At 41.3% G+C, this 16423-nt stretch overlaps 1 protein-coding gene across 1 annotated transcript in view; it reads right to left on the bottom strand.

Annotated features, from left to right (window-relative positions):
- slc35b3 (solute carrier family 35 member B3) overlaps positions 1-16423 on the bottom strand; it is a 42085-nt gene that overhangs the window by 12501 nt on the left and 13161 nt on the right. Inside the window, exons 5-6 of the mRNA XM_055634793.1 lie at positions 7943-8040; positions 5461-5553 (exon numbers count right to left, since the gene is read on the bottom strand). Of these exons, the coding sequence (XP_055490768.1) occupies positions 5461-5553; positions 7943-8040 (191 nt within the window). The remainder of the gene's footprint in view (positions 1-5460; positions 5554-7942; positions 8041-16423) is intronic.

Genomic DNA, 16423 nt, shown 5'->3' with positions numbered 1-16423 from the left:
TCCACATTTTGAGATTTGTAATAGCAAAAAAAAAATCACACGTGGTTAAAGTTCACATTGTCAGATTTTAATGAAGGCAATTTTTATACATTTTGGTTTAACCATGTAGAAATTACAGCAGTGATACAGTTATACAGTCTCCCCATTTCAGGGCACCATAATGTTCAGAACACATGGCTTCACAGGTGTGTTTAATTGCCTCCTTCATGCAGGTATAAGAGAGGCCTCAGCACCTGGTCTTTCCTCCAGTCTTTCCACCACCTTTGGAAACTTTTATTGCTGTTGATCAACACGAGGACCAAATTTGTGCCAATGAAAATCAAAGAAGCCATTATAAGACCGAGAACCAAGAATAAAACTGTTAGAAACATCAGCCAAAACTTAGGCTTACCAATAGCAAAGAGACTGGCAGGGCAAGGAAGACCTCCACAGCTGATGACAGAAGAATCTTCTCTATAATAAAGAAAAACCCTAAAACACCTGTCCGACAGATCAGAAACACTCTTCAGGAGTCAGGTGAGGATTTGTCAGTGACCACTGTCCGTAGAAGACTTTAATATGTTGAAAAGAAAACTGAAGGGGACTATCCGCCAAAACAAGCATAAGCTAAATATAGCTGCAATATAGGCTTGGCAGAGCATCACCAGAGAAGACACCCAGCAACTGGTGGTCCATGAATCGCAGACTTTGTGCAGTCATTGTATGCAAAGGATATGCAACAAAATACTAAACATGACTACATTCATTTACATGACATTGCTGTGTCTCAAACATTATGGTGCCCTGAAATGGGGGGGACTTTGTATAAACACTGCTGTAATTTCTACATGGTAAAACCAAAATGTATAAAAGTGGCCTTTATTAAAATCTGACAATGTACACTTTAACCACATGTGATTTTTTTTCTATTACAAATCTCAAATAGTGGATTACAGAGGCAAATAAATAAATGATGGGTCTTTTTCCTAAACATTATGGAGGGCACTGTACTTACTGACGAGGTATAAGGCAAAACTTAACTGTAAATTAGAGGGTGCAGTGGGAGAGGGTCAGTACAAAGGAAAATATATTCCATATCTCCCTTCCTTTAGGAACATTTAAAAACTGCTTGCGCAGATATAGATTGTAATTTTGGCCCATGAAGGTGCTAAGCTATTTACATGCTGCATAGTGTTATTAAAGTGCATTTAAAACCACCTCCCTTGTAGGTTAGGAATGCTAGTCATCTGGAGTAAAAATATTTTTGATATTAGCTGAGTTGTATTCCGAAACTGCTCTTAAACTCAGTCTACGCCTCCATGGCTGATCTATCTCGCCCTCCGAACCCCATTCCCTTGCCTTCTCCCCATAACCTCTGATCAAAAATCTATCTATCTCCAAAAAATGTTAAAAATATCCACTGACTTGGCTTCAACAGCCTTCTGTGGCAAAGAATTCCACAGATTCACCACTTGCTGACTAAGAAATGTTTCCTCATCACCTTCCTAAAAGCACATCCTTTAATTCTAAAGCTATGTTCTCTAGTCCTAGACTCTCCCACTAGTGGAAACATCCTCTCCAACTTCCACTCTATCCAAGCCTTTCACTATTCTGTATGATTCAATGAGGTCCCCCCTCATTCTTCTAAACTCCAGCGAGTACAGGCTTAGTGCCGACAAACACTCATCATAGGTTAACCTGCTCATTCCTGGGATCATTCTTGTAAACCTCCTCTGGACCCTCTCCTGAGCTAGCACATCCTTCCTCAGATATGGTGCCCAAAATTGCTCACAATTTCCCTCTTTTTTTCTTTGTAATTCTTGGTAAATGAGTGTAGTACATTATCGAATTGCAAAATAGGCTTAAGGTTATGGATTTGAAGGAATAGAAAGTGTATGCATTGATGGAACGCTGAAGCATTTGTGGAACCTATAACCACATTATCAAAAGTTGTGGGTGAGATGGTAAGGAGTGAATATCGTGCAATAAGGTGATTCATTGGGGTCGGGGAAGCATTAATCCTCATCCTAGTTTACAGCAGTGTGATAAAAGCATTTACCAATTATTTGAAAAGCAAACACTGCAAATGCTGTAAATCTGAAATAAAACAGAAAATGCTGTAACACTCGGGCGAGTAGACAGCATCTGCAGAAAGAGAATCAGAGTTAACATTTCACCTTGATCTCGGTTCAATAGAGCTGGGAATGAAAGCAAACATGTTATAAGTTTAAACTGCAGTGAAGTGGGGAGGTGATTAGGAGAAAGGGAGTAACTCCGATAAGGTGAGACCAGGGTTGCCATGGAACTAATCAGTAAACTATATTACATGGTTGATATGCTATTGGCATTGGATAGAGAGAGACATAGCTGGTAGAGCAGCTGCCTCACAGCGCTAAAGACCTAGGTTTGATCCTGACTGTTGGATTTCTTCTGGGTGTTCCTGATTCCTCCATATAGCAATGATGAGTGGTTTGTAGGTTAATTGTCCTCTGTAAACTGCCTCTAGTGTGTAGGAAGTGGGTGATAAAGTGGGATAACACTGAACTAATGTGAACGGGTTAGCATGGAGTGTGTGAGCTAACGGACCCTTTTCCATGCTGTATCTCTAAACTAAACAAAGGAGCATAAGATATATGAATTGAGGGTACAGCCTGGAGGGTGAGAATACAGACAAAGAAACATGAAAGTTAAGAAATATATAGCTACAGTAGGATAGCTCCAGCAGATCTCTCTAACCTTTCGCCTAATAAACCTATTTACAAGTTACCCCCATGACAATCCTGGCCACTTCTTATCCCTTTGTCCTATCCATGCCTCCTCCTTCCTCTTGCAATTTAAAACTAGCTTATTTTCTTTTCCCCAGGTCTGATGAATGGCCTTCGACCTGAAACGACTCTGTTTATCTCTCCACACCTGAGTGCTTTCAGCATTTTCTGTTTTACTTACCTAGTGTAACTTTATTTTCTACAAAAGAATCATAAACGCAGTTGGTAGAATGAAATGAACGGAGCTGGCATTGGAAAGGCAAAATAGATGAGGGACACTGCCAATGAAACCTTAAGTGAGTTAGCTGACACAAATCCAGAGATCAATTTGAACTCTTAAAAGTATGTGCATAGCAATCTGTGGGGTGAATTTGTGGAATGGTCTGGAACAGGAGATAAAACTTAGCACAAACATAATTCAGTTTAAAAAGATGTACAAAAACACTTTTTTTAAAAGGATATTGGGATGAGGATAGGTGATTGTGAGTGGGATATTTGTTATACTGATTGTATTGGGAAGGGTGATTATAGGGTGATGGGTTGTATATATGACTAAGATACCGTATAGTATATGAGGGTTTTTTCTTTTCTTTTCTTTTTCTCTCTTTGTTGTATGGCTTTGTAAATATTTGATTAGTGTATAAATGTAAATAATTTGGTGTACATATAGCTGCTTGTGTACATATGGTGTACATATAGCTGCTATATTTGTATAAGATAATTATAAGCAATTGAATAAGGGGTGGGAATTAATAAGCTTTGGCTTCTTCCTGCTCCTTTTCGGACACATACGATTTCATTTATTTATAGATATTGTTTATGACACTTTATAAATATTCTTGTTTTGTTTTTTGTATGCTGTTTCACACTTGCTTTTTATTCTTTTCTTCTGTTCGAAATAAAGAATCAATTTAATTGTCATTTGGAATCAATATTGTCATAAAGAATCAAATAAATAAATAATAAATAAATAAAAATCACGAATACCGTAATGCAAATATCAAAAGCCTTTGAGATGTCTTATTAAGGGATATTAACCATTATTCAACAATTGAATTTCAGAAATGTGTGTTATGGACCACAATCACATGTGGACAGTTATGCTGAAAATTGTACTGACAGTCTTATTTTTTTTCTTATAAACTTATTACAAAATGGTATGATGTTCAACATGCAAAAAATACAACCTTATTGTGCCACTTCAACTAGACTGTATATCTGTACAGCTGGCAGGAGGGAATTGAACCATCGGGAGCATACTGTACAAAAATGAACAAGCTGAAATAAAACAGGCTCAATGTACCAGCTTGCCTTTATCAACCTACTTTATTTAAAAAAATATGGTTAAATCAGTTTTGTAACCATATGTTTAAATATCAGTTCTATAAAATGCACTTTGGACTTCAGCAGGGACTGAGATATCTTTTATCACCAAGGAATTAAAGCCAGTGGGAAACTACATTCACTGAAGGAAGAAGACATCTTGGATGTCCAAGAGTGGAAAGTTTCATCTTGGGGGCAGATATGGCACAGACGGAAGAATTGAGAGTAAGTAATGGCATCCTTGCAAGTGGATTGTTGCAGAAAACATTTATAAGAGGGATTATCGATCATTACGTCTTCCTCTTGAACTGTGTAAATTTAAGCATTTTTAAGGTATTGATACATATTGGTACACAAACGTAAAAGGGAAACTTTTTGCCAAAACAAAAACTCCACAGAGAAATGTGCAAGAAGAAACAAAAATACCAGAAATGTTCAGCAGTTCATGCAGCATCAATGGTGAAATAAACAGAATTTGTGCTCGACAGATACTGCATGGCCTGCTTCCAGCATCGACAGTATTTTCTTTCTTCATTTAAACATAGTGGTGGATTTTACTCAATGTTTGTTCTGGGCTCAAATTTCCCCCTCACCGAAATATAACATTAAATCAAATTGCATGAAGAAGTGTTGCTGACTTGAATTTAAATATTGGTGTGGATTCACAATTTATTGTACAACAGTTTCCTTCAATGGATCAGTACCACAATACCCAATGAGACAAGAGGCAGGGATACTTGTTACAATTCCCTGTCTGTACAGTTTTTTAAACTGAACAGCTTTCTATATAATTGTTTATTAGTGATTTGAAACTACACTTCATATTCTCATTAATCTGATTGGTCTAATAATAGCTTCATTTCCTGCTTTCTTATGGACAAGGATAATGATTGTTTAACTTTGATGCTTTGTATTTTTTAATACACTACAGGTTCATATCATTTTGGCAAAGCACCCGAGAACTGTAATAACTGCAGAACATTGCCTGCCCACTAGAGTAAAGGTGTGTAAAATGGAAAGACATTGAAGAGGAATACAATGGAGAATTGGTTCATTGGATTTAAGTAATTCATATACTTCACTTTGTTCAGCCAAATTTTATCCATAATGTGTCAATCATCACTGCAGTGAGTTTCTGTACAACAGTAAAAGGCAAAATAGAACACAAACACATCCTAAATAAGGAAAACTAGTACACAGAATCTAGATCATTAATCATACAGCATGCAAGCAAACTAGAATTGGAAACAAAATGCACTTTAAGTGTAACACGGATGGAGCAGTTTTAATCATTTAATCAAAAATGTCCGATTGGATGAACATAAACATTTCACTTTCTTTGAACTACGTTTAAAGGCAGACATTAAGAATATATATGGATAAGCAGACTTACCTGAGAACAAAAGACAAATGCAGGGCTCAGTCCACGGGTACAAAACAAACCCATTAATATATACACAAAACCTATTGAATAGGAATATAAAACCTAGGAGCAAGAGGAGACATGTACATTAACAATCCTGGATGTGCAGCTGTTCAAAATGAAAGCCGTTACTTATACTGGTATACAAACTGGAGAACGGTGCAAGTGATAAATGTGAGGCAACAAAGGTGCCAGAAGGCAAACACCTGGAACCTTGCTGAAAATATATGGTTTGATCCGAATTTCCTTTCAATACATGACTCTTATATTAGCAAGAAATCCCTGAGATAAGTAATGGTTGATCCTTCGTATAAAAGTTGGATAAATAAGATGACTCACACCAGTAGAACACATTCACACATAACTGGTGAGTCACATATTGATTGATATGCGCTGAGAAATTACGATGTGATCAATAGAAGGGAACTAATGTGTAGGAAGGAACTACAGATACCAGTTTACTCCGAAGATAGGCACAAAATGCTGGAGTAACATAGCGGGACAGGTGGCATATCTGGACTCTTGACTTGACTTTCGAATCCCATGCAGTCATAGAGAATGTGAAAACTGCACATAGATACCACTGGTGGTCAGGATTATAAAGCTCCAGCAATGCCTTCTACACTATTGTGTTGTTATTTCTCACATTTCATGGTTCCGTTCAAACACTTTCAACCTTAAACATTAACCATTTTCCCCTTCGCAGAAGCTGCTTAATCTGCTGAGTGTTTCCAGTATTTCTTTCTTTTATTTCCAGGATCTGTAAAAAATTGCTTTGATTGAACCCGGGGCACTGGCGCTATAAGACAGCAGCTCTACCGCTGTACCACCCTGACGTCCCGCGCTATGACAAAAGAATGGTTCACTATGTGAACATGGTATGCAACTTGGAGGGGAATATACAGATGATGGTGTTCTCATTCGTCCAAAAATCCTATGCTTCTTGTTGGCAGTGATTTGGGAGGTCCAGAGTAGTCATGGTGAATAACTGCAGTGCAATTTGCAGATGGTACCCACTGCACTCCTGGTATGGGATAGTGAGGGAAATGAGTGGTTTGGGTGATGGATTGGGTGGCAATCGAGCAGGCTGTTTCATCTGGATATCGGCCTCCTGAGAATTATTGCAACTGCATTCATCCTTGCAAGTGTTGAGTATTCCATCAAACTTGTGATATTTGCTATATAGAGGTATGGGTTGTGAGGAGAGGTTAAGGGCTGTCAATCTCTGAAGGAAACCCACCCCTTGACTTGCTGTTTTAGCCACAATATTTATATGAAATAAGAACAGAAAATGTTGGATATATTCAGCACTTCAGAGAGAGAAATAATAACTATAATAACTTTATTTATAGAGCACTTTAAAAACAACCACTGTTGCAATAAAGTGCTGTACATGACTAATCATGGACAAAAAATTATTACACGACAATAAAAACATTAAAAGAGAGAGTAAAAACAATAAAATTAAAAACATTAAAAGCACTAAAGCAGGAGCAGTCTCAAACAGGGTCAAAAGCCAAGGAATATAAATGTGTTTTAATACTGATTTTGAAGATGGACAGTGAGGGGGCCTGTCTGATGTGCAACGGCAGAGTTAACAGAAACAGAGTTAACATTTTAAATTGTAGACACAAAATACTGGGGTAGCTCAGCTGCCTGTCCCACTGAGTTACACCTGTATTTTGTGCCGATCTTTGGTTTAAACCACCATCTGCGGTTCCTTCCTTAACACTTTAGATTTTCATCAGAACAGTATTTATGAGGTTGATGCAGGACATTGATAATGGGGAATCTGGTATGGTCAACAAATGACAAGGGGTAGACATTTACTCTCCGCTGGGGAAAAATATTTTGTTTATCTATCCTTTCTATACCTCTCATAATATTTTATCCTTCTATAAGGTCACCCCTCAGCCTCTTTTGCTCCAGGGAAAGCAAGCTCAGCCTATCTAATCTCTTCCCATTACTAACGGCACCAACCTGGGCAACATTCTGGTGAAGCTCCTCTGCACTCTCTTCATCATAAGCGAATCATTCCTACAGTGTGGCAGCCTGAACTGCACAGTGCTCCACCCTATCAAAGAACATTACTGCAGACAATGTTCTTTCCAAGTGTCAAGTTCTCTGCAGCCTATGGACAATTTCTTGCTTCACTCCCATTATTGTGACATCTATTCATGCCAAACCTAGTCCAGTGATTAACCTTCACAGAAAAATAACTTTCCATATGTTCAATATTATATTCAATATTGAACATATATTATATTATGTTCATGTTGAATTGTGCATTAAAATAAAATAAAAACCATCTTGATCAAAATACAAAATGCAGAGTATGCAGAATACAGATTAGTTAATAATCTTTAATTAAAGTGAAAAGGATGCACTCTGTAATGCTGTTACAAAGCTACTGATATAACAGGACAACCAGTTAGTAATTGAAGTTACCTACCATTTCTGAATTTGAACCATTGTGCAATTTCATTGCTTTCTCTTGTACATTTCCAATAGCTGCATCTGCACAGAGTGCCATTGAGATAAGTGTTATTCCTAAAGGACACAGATGTTTTAGAATGACCATCAGCATAAGAAACACAATGTTTGTGTTTTAATTTATGTTATTAAAGAGCAAGAAAAACTTGATTAAATTTGCAATGCAGTTTGCAGTGACTGCAGAAAGTGTTAACATCTCAAAACATTGGTTCTGTAAATATTTCAGTATCTCTAAAACACATTTTCTAATGTATTTACAACCTAGAATTTCTACAACAACTCTTGAATTTAATACTTGGTCAGCCTAAATTGCCTGCAAATAGTTAAGTAATCTGTGGCTGTCGAGATTTAAGAACAGGTTTCGACCCAAAACGTTGCCCATTTCCTTCGCTCCATAGATGCTGCCTCACCCACTGAGTTTTCCAGAATTTTTGTCCACCTTCGATTTTCCAACATCTGCAGTTCCTTCTTAAACAGGTTAAAAATGATATAGTTTTCATATAGTGGTCTAATTATAAGAAAAAGAGTATGCAGAGGCTCAAGGTAGCATACAATGATGCAATGAGGTTGCTGCTTCGTGTCCCTAGGTGGCATAGTGCCAGTCAATTGTTTGTGTCCATTAGAGGTACAACCTGTGAGGCACTCTTAAGGCAGCTGATGTTTAGTTTTATGTGTCGCCTGGACAAGTCAGAGAACCACATAATTGAAGCCCTAGTCAGCCCTCTGAAAAGCTGCTATAGATTCACTTCTAGGCTAAGATGGCATTGGTGCAATAGCTTGTATATCTTATAGGCTAATATGCAATTTTTAATGTATTTTTTGTATCTCCTTATAATGTATGATGTGTTATATGGACCTGAGTCTGAAATAAAGCTTTATTATATACCCTGGAAAAAACATGCATTTATGGGCGGTAAACTTCAGAATCAACGTGAGAAAGGGAGGGAAACTGGGAATGCAAAGGTCCCCGGGTGTTGTACCTCTTGTGAACAGGTTCGCCCACTTAGAAGCCGTCGGGACAGAAGACGTTATCACACTGAGCGGCGGACTGGCTTACGAAGCAAAAAGGGCTGTTGAGTCAAAACCAAAGAGGCCAACGTCAGGCAACGCCATTGTAGTTGGAGACTCCATTGTGAGAGGTACGGACAGGGGTTTCTGCGGCAACAGATGGGATTCGAGGATAGTGTGCTGCCTTCCTGGTGCCAGGATCCAGGATGTCACGGACAGAGTGCAGAAAATCCTCAAGGGCGAACAGCCAGAAGTGGTAGTGCATGTTGGCACAAACGGTGTTGGAAAGAAGGGGATGAATATTCTGCAGCGTGACTTTAGAGAGCTCGGAAAAATGCTGAAAAGCGGGACCTCCGGGGTTGTTATCTCTGGTTTGCTTCCAGTTCCTCGTGCTGGCGAGAGCAGGAACAGGGAGATACGGGACCTGAATGTGTGGCTGAGAAACTGGTGCAGGGGGCAGGGATTTAGATTCTTAGATCACTGGGATCTGTTTTGGAGTAAGGGTACAAAAGGGACGGATTGCATCTTAACAGGTGGGGGACCAGCATTCTGGCAGGCAGGTTTGCCACTGTGACACAGGTGGTTTTAAACTGAATAAGGGGGGGTGGGGTGTCAAATGGGATAGTCGAGGATGGAGTTAAAGAGAAAGAGTGTAAAGGGATGGTTAATGACCCCAGAATTAACGGGAAAGGAAGCTCACAAAGGGATAGGAGAGTATGGCCAAGTGTAATAGGGATCGATGTGAAAGGTGAGATGCGTAAGGAATTAAAGGTATTGTATATGAATTTGCGAAGTATAAGAAGTAAAGTAGATGAGCATGAGGCTCAGTTAGAGGTTGGTAGACATGACATTGTGGGGATTACTGAGACGTGGCTGCAGGTGGATCGGGCCTGGGAACTTAATATTTAGGGTTATACATCCTATAGAAAGGCAGGTGGGCAGAGGAGGGGGGGTAGTTCTGCTGGTGAGGGATGGAATTCAGTCACTTGCGAGGGAAGACATAGGGACAGACGAGGTAGAGTCACTGTGGATTGAGTTGAGGAATTGTAAAGGCAAGAAGACACTAATTGGTGTTATTTACAAACCCCCAAATAGTAGCCCGGATGTAGGGTGTAAGTTGCAGCAGGAGTTAAAACTGGCATGCAACAAAGGTAATGCCACTGTGGTGATGGGGGATTTCAATACGCAGGTAGACTGGGAAAATCAGGTTGATTCAGGACTCCCAAGAAAGAGAGTTTTGTAGAATGCCTCCAAGGTGGATTCTTAGAGCAGCTTGTAATGGAGCCGACCAGAGAAAAGGCAATTCTGGATTTAGTGTTGTCCAATGAACCAGATATAAGAGAACTCGAGGTAAAGGAACCTCTTGGAGGTAGTGATCATAATATGATTAGTTTTAATCTGCAATTTAAGAAGGAGACCGTTAAATCGGAAGTGGCAGTTATGCAGTTGAACAAAGGGGACTATGAAGGCACGAGAGGGGAGCTGGCCAAAGTAGACTGGAAAGGGATCCTAGCAGGAATGACGGTGTAACAGCAATGGCAGGAATTTCTGGGCATAATCTGGAAGACGCAGGATCATTTCATTCCAAAAAGGAGGACAGATTCTAAGGGGAGTAGGAGGCAACCGTGGCTGACAAGAAAAGTTAGGGATAGAATAAAACTAAGAGAAAAGATGTATAACCCAGCAAAGATTAGCCGGAAGCCAGAGGATTGGGAAACTTTCATAGGACAACAGAAGGAAACAAAACGGGCAATACGGGCTGAAAAGATGAAGTACGAGGGGAAGCTGGCCAGGAATATAAAGGACAGTAAAAGCTTCTTTAGATATGTTAAGGGAAAAAGAGTAGCAAAGTCAAATATGGGTCCCTTGAAGGCAGACACGGGTGAAATTATTATGGGCAACAAGAAAATGGCAGAAGAGTTGAATAGGTACTTTGGATCTGTCTTCACTAAGGAAGACACAAACAATCTCCCAGATGTACTGGAGGACAGAGGATCTAAGGGGGTAGAGGAACTGAAAGAAATTTTCATTAGGCGATAAATAGTATTGGGTAAGCTAATGGGACTGAAGGATGATAAATCCCCTGGGCCTGATGGTCTGCATCCCGGGGTCCTCAGGGAGGTGGCTCTAGAAATAGTGGACGCATTGGTAATAATAATAATAATAATACATTTTATTTATGGGCGCCTTTCAAGAGTCTCAAGGACACCTTACAAAAATTTAGCAGGTAGAGGAAAAACATGCAAGGGGAATAAAATAAATAGTCGAGACATGACTAGTACACAAAGTAAAGACAGAATTCAATACAAAACACAATATGAGGCCATTAATGCACAGATGAAAAGGGAGGGGGACGTGGGGCTAAGGATAGGCAGAGGTGAAGAGATGGGTCTTGAGGCGGGACTGGAAGATGGTGAGGGACACGGAATTGCGGATCAGTTGGGGGAGGGAGTTCCAGAGCCTGGTAGCTGCCCTGGAGAAGGCTCTGTCCCCAAAACTGCGGAGATTGGACTTGTGGATGGAGAGGAGACTGGCTGATGTGGATCTGAGGGACTGTGAGGGTTGGTAGGGGGAGAGGAGGTCAGTGAGATATGGGGGGGCCAGATGGTGGAGGGCTTTGTAGGTGAGGATCAGGATTTTGTAGTTGATCCGGTGGGAGATGGGAGCCAGTGAAGTTGTTTGAGGACTGGAGTGATGTGATGCCAGGATTTGGTGTGGGTGATGAGTCGGGCGGCTGCGTTCTGGACCAGTTGGAGTCGGTTGTGTAGGTGGAGCTGATGCCAAGGAGAAGTGAGTTGCAGTAGTCCAGTCGGGAGGAGATGAAGGCATGGATGAGTCTTTCAGCAGCGGGAGGTGTGAGAGAAGGTCTGAATTTGGAGATGTTGCGGAGATGAAAGAAGGAGGTTTTAATGACATGGCGGATGTGAGGCTCAAGGGAGAGGGTGGAATCAAAGATCACGCCAGGGTTGCGGGCTTGGGGAGACAGTGGTGCCGTCGATGGTGAGAGTGGGGTTATTGATTTTGCTGAGTGTGGCTTTGGAGCCTATGAGGAGGAATTCTGTCTTATCGCTGTTGAGTTTGAGGAAATTATGTTGCATCCAGGTTTTTATAGCTGACAAACAGGGGTTGATATGGGAGAGAGGGGGGGATTGTGGGGGGATTTGGTGCCGAGGTAGATCTGGGTGTCATCAGCGTAACAGTGGAAGTCCAGGTTGAAGTATCTGACCAAGAGGGAGGATGTAGATGATGAAGAGGAGGGGGCCGAGTACGGAGCCTTGGGGAACGCCTTGAGTGACTGTGGCTGAAGCAGAGGTGTGGTTGTGGAGAGAGATGAAGTGGGATCTGTTGGAAAGGTAGGAACGGAGCCAGCTGAGTGCAGAGCCTTCAATGCCGAGGTCTTTGAGTCTGGTGAGCAGGATGTTATGGTTCACTGTATCGAAGGCTGCGCTCAGGTCGAGGAGGATGAGGATGTTGAGGGAACCAGTGTCAGCAGAGGTGAGGAGGTCATTGAAGACTTTGAGGAGAGCAGTTTCTGTGCTATGGAGGGGGCAAAAGCCAGATTGGAGGGGTTCAAGTAGATTATACGCAAGGAGGTGGGAATGAAGTTGCGACGCAACAATACGCTCCAAGGTTTTTGAAAGAAAGGGGAGGTTTGAGATTGGGCGGTAGTTAATGAGAGAGGAGGGATCATTAAGATTGGTGTAACAGCAGCAGTTTTGAAAGCGGAGGGGACAATTCCTTCGGACAATGAGGAGTTGAAGAGATTAGTGAGGTAGGGGCAGAGAACGGGGAGGCAGGACCAGCAGGAGAGTGGGGAGAGGGTCGAGGGAACAGGTAGTGGGTTTGGAAGAGCTAATGAGTTTGGAGATTTGGAGATTTGAATAAGGGTGACCAGGTCAAACTGGGTGATCATTTTCCAATGTTCAATAGATTCAGGATCAGTTCCTGTGGATTGGAGGATAGCTAATGTTATCCCACTTTTCTAGAAAAGAGCGAGAGAGAAAACGGCGTATTATAGACCAGCTAGCCTGACTTCGGTGGTGGGAAAGATGCTGGAGTCAATTATTAAAGAGGTAAAAATGGGGCATTTGGGTAGCAGTAAAAGGATTAGTCCGTCAACATGGATTTATGAAAGGGAAATCATGCTTGACTAAACTTCTGGAATTCTTTGAGGATGTGACAAGTAAAATGTATGAAGAGGTGCCAGTGGATGTAGTGTATCTAGACTTTCAGAAAGACTTTGATAAGGTCCCGCACGGGAGACTGGTGACTAAAATTATAGCACATGGTATTGGGGGGTAGGGTGTTGACATGGATAGAAAATTGGTTGGCAGATCGGAAGCAATTAGTAGGATTGAACGGGTCCTTTTCAGAATGGCAGGCATGGCAAGTGGAGTGCCACAAGGCTCGGTGTTGGGGCCGCAACTGTTTACCATATATATTAATGATTTGGAAGAGGGAATTAGGAGAGCAAGTTTGCGGATGACACAAAGCTGGGTGGCAGTGTGAACTGTGAAGAGGATGTTAGGAGGTTGCAGGGTGACCTGGACAGGTTGAGTGAGAGGGCAGATGCGTGGCAGATGCAGTATAATATAGAAAAATATGAGGTTATCCACTTTGGCGGCAAAAACAAAGGGGCAGATAATTATCTCAATGGGGTAAGGTTAGGTAAGCGGGAGGTACAGCGAGACCTGGGTGTCCTTGTACACTGAAAGTTGGCGTGCAGGTACAGCAGGCAGTGAAGAAAGCTAATGGAATGTTGGCCTTCATAACAAGAGGATTTCAGTATAGGGGTAAAGAGGTTCTTCTGCAGTTGTATAGGGCTCTGGTGAGATCACATCTGGAGTATTGTGTACAGTTTTGGCTCATAATTTGAGGAAGGACATCCTTGTGATTGACGCAGTGCAGCGTAGGTTCATGAGATTGATCCCTGGGATAGCGAGCCAGCCATATGAAGAAAGATTGAAAAGACTAGGCTTGTATTCACTAGAGTTTAGAAGGATGAGGGGTTATCTTATAGAAACATATACAATTATAAAAGGATTGCACAAGCTAGATGCAGGAACAATGTTCCCAATGTTTGGTGAGTTCAGAACCAGGGGCCACAGTCTTAGAATAAAGGGGAGGTCATTTAAGACTGAGGTGAGAAAACACTTTTTCACCTAGTTGTGAATTTATGGAATTCCCTGCCACAGAGGGCAGTGGAGGCCAAATCACTGGATGGATTTAAGAGAGGGTTAGATAGAGCTCCAGGGGCTAGTGGAGTCAAGGGATATGGGGTGAAGGCAGGCATTGGTTATTAATAGGGGACGATCAGCCATGAGGAAATGAATGGCGGGGCTGGCTCGAAGGGCTGAATGGCCTCCTCCTGCACTTATTTTTTATGTTTTTATGTTTCTAAGAGGATGGGGCAAGAGGTACAAGGAAATGGGAAATGAAGGGCAAGGGAAACAAGGGAAGGCACAGGTTTGGAGGGATATGGGCCAAATGTTGCTAATTTAGGTTGTGATTGGTATGGACGAGTTGGGCTGATGGGCCTGTTTCCATGCTGTATGATTCAGACTCAAGGTTGAGTCACTAGCCGTGAGCATTGGTAATTGAATTTACATGAAGGGCGGACAGGGAAGTTAGAGGATGGTAGTGATTGGTTGGTTAGGATGGTTAGAGGATGGTGGGGCTGAAGGGGAAATTAAATTAACCAGGATGATAAAGTACTCATTGCAGAGGCAAAAGAGGCAGAATGATATGTTAAGTTGTTGGTTTGGGAAGAGGCAAGACAAAAAAAAAAAAAACAGGCAAAATGCATTGGAGAAGATGAGCTGTCCTTGAAAAGCTGCCAAATTTGGGGATATAAGCCACATCGCAGTGATAAAAACCACATCACACTCAAGGTTGTTCTAAAGCAAAGCATAGGATGGAAGTTTTAATCAATGCAGGGCATCAGAACCAATGAGCAAAGTATAAATCAGAACCATTGAATTGCTCATTTAGGCTGTGGGCCGAGTATCGAAAATGTGTCTAGAATTTAACTTTTGTGATCCATGTCTGGTATCTACTTGGAATTTGGCACACATTTAAATAAAATATAATTGAGAAGGAATTCATAACTCGTCAGTGTCAAGTTGCACACTAATTAATTAAGCTAATTAGAAAATTATATAGATAAAGTAAGCGCCATCTAGTGCTCAATGCTCAAATTATTCTATGGGAGCCTAATTCGGTGCTGAGGTCTATTTAAACCATATGTATAGCATTATACTATAATATATATATATATATATAATATGACGTGAATATGACTGGAGTTATATATAATCATATTCCGTTTCCCCGTTTACTAAATTATATTCCGTTCACCCTTTTACTGAACCCCACTGACTGCCAGTGGGCTGAGTGGGGGTCACGGCCATAGTGGGACTGGGGCAGTGCCAGGCTGGGGGAAGGCTAAGGCATCCTCCACTGAGAGGAAAATGCCTAACCCTAACTCACCCCCCCCTCCAGAGCTGCCCACGGCTGGGGCTGGAGCCGCTTTGGGACCGGCTGCAGGCTCCGCACGTGTGGCTGCTCAGCACGTCCACCTCGGCCAGCATGCGCTTCTGGATCATCATGGTGATGATGGTGGGGAGGATCACTGCCCTGCATGCCATGCCTTCAGCACCCCTATAGCGGCGGCTCGGTCTGGCTGGAAGTGAGGAATGGGATAAACATCAATTGAACTTCCAATACCCGCTCAATGTGATCATAAGCTGGGTGATCAATACATGATTGTTCAACAAGGTTAGCCCCGAAAAAAGAGGGTGCTATTGTAATTTGTCGTTCATCAAAAGACAAGGGCTTCTGCCATAATATGTCCCGTGTAGAATTCAAGGCAAAGCCATCACACAGTTGTGCTCTTGACCACTGGGTGACTGCAATTCCCTAACCCATTAGTTTAACCAGTTTCTATTGCTTCAACTGACTTTTGTCTAGAAGGCTACTTTTACTTCATTATTATTTCACCACTGCACTAAGAAGAAAGAATTTTTGCTTCTCAAGGCAAAATTGTCCAGAACAAATGAGATGTAGTCAAGATTATATGAATGTCAAGACATTTTACTCCAACAAAGAAACTGCTGGTCAGTGAAAATCAAGGTGCTTCTGTGTTATTTGGTGTGCCCGGATATACAAAAAATAGTTGTGAATGTATGTAAGGAAATGAAATTTAGTCTCTGAAGTGACTATCAGCCATTTTATTTGCCCCAAGGCACTTGACCTTGTGTATTCACCATATGAAACAGTACTCCTTATATCAAAACAGTTCACCTGAATAATCTCCAAATTCCAGAGCTACCAGGAAGGTTCAGTCAATAATAAATTGGCTCATTTTTTCAATCAAAAATATGGATTAAAAATAAACATTTACACCATCTGCATGAAAATTAATTGTTACATG

The sequence above is a fragment of the Leucoraja erinacea genome, chromosome 4 (assembly GCF_028641065.1).
Source record: "Leucoraja erinacea ecotype New England chromosome 4, Leri_hhj_1, whole genome shotgun sequence".
Classification (NCBI taxonomy): domain Eukaryota; kingdom Metazoa; phylum Chordata; class Chondrichthyes; order Rajiformes; family Rajidae; genus Leucoraja; species Leucoraja erinaceus.
The sequence above is the reverse complement of the archived record's forward strand: the minus strand, read 5'-3'. Positions and strand labels throughout refer to the sequence as shown.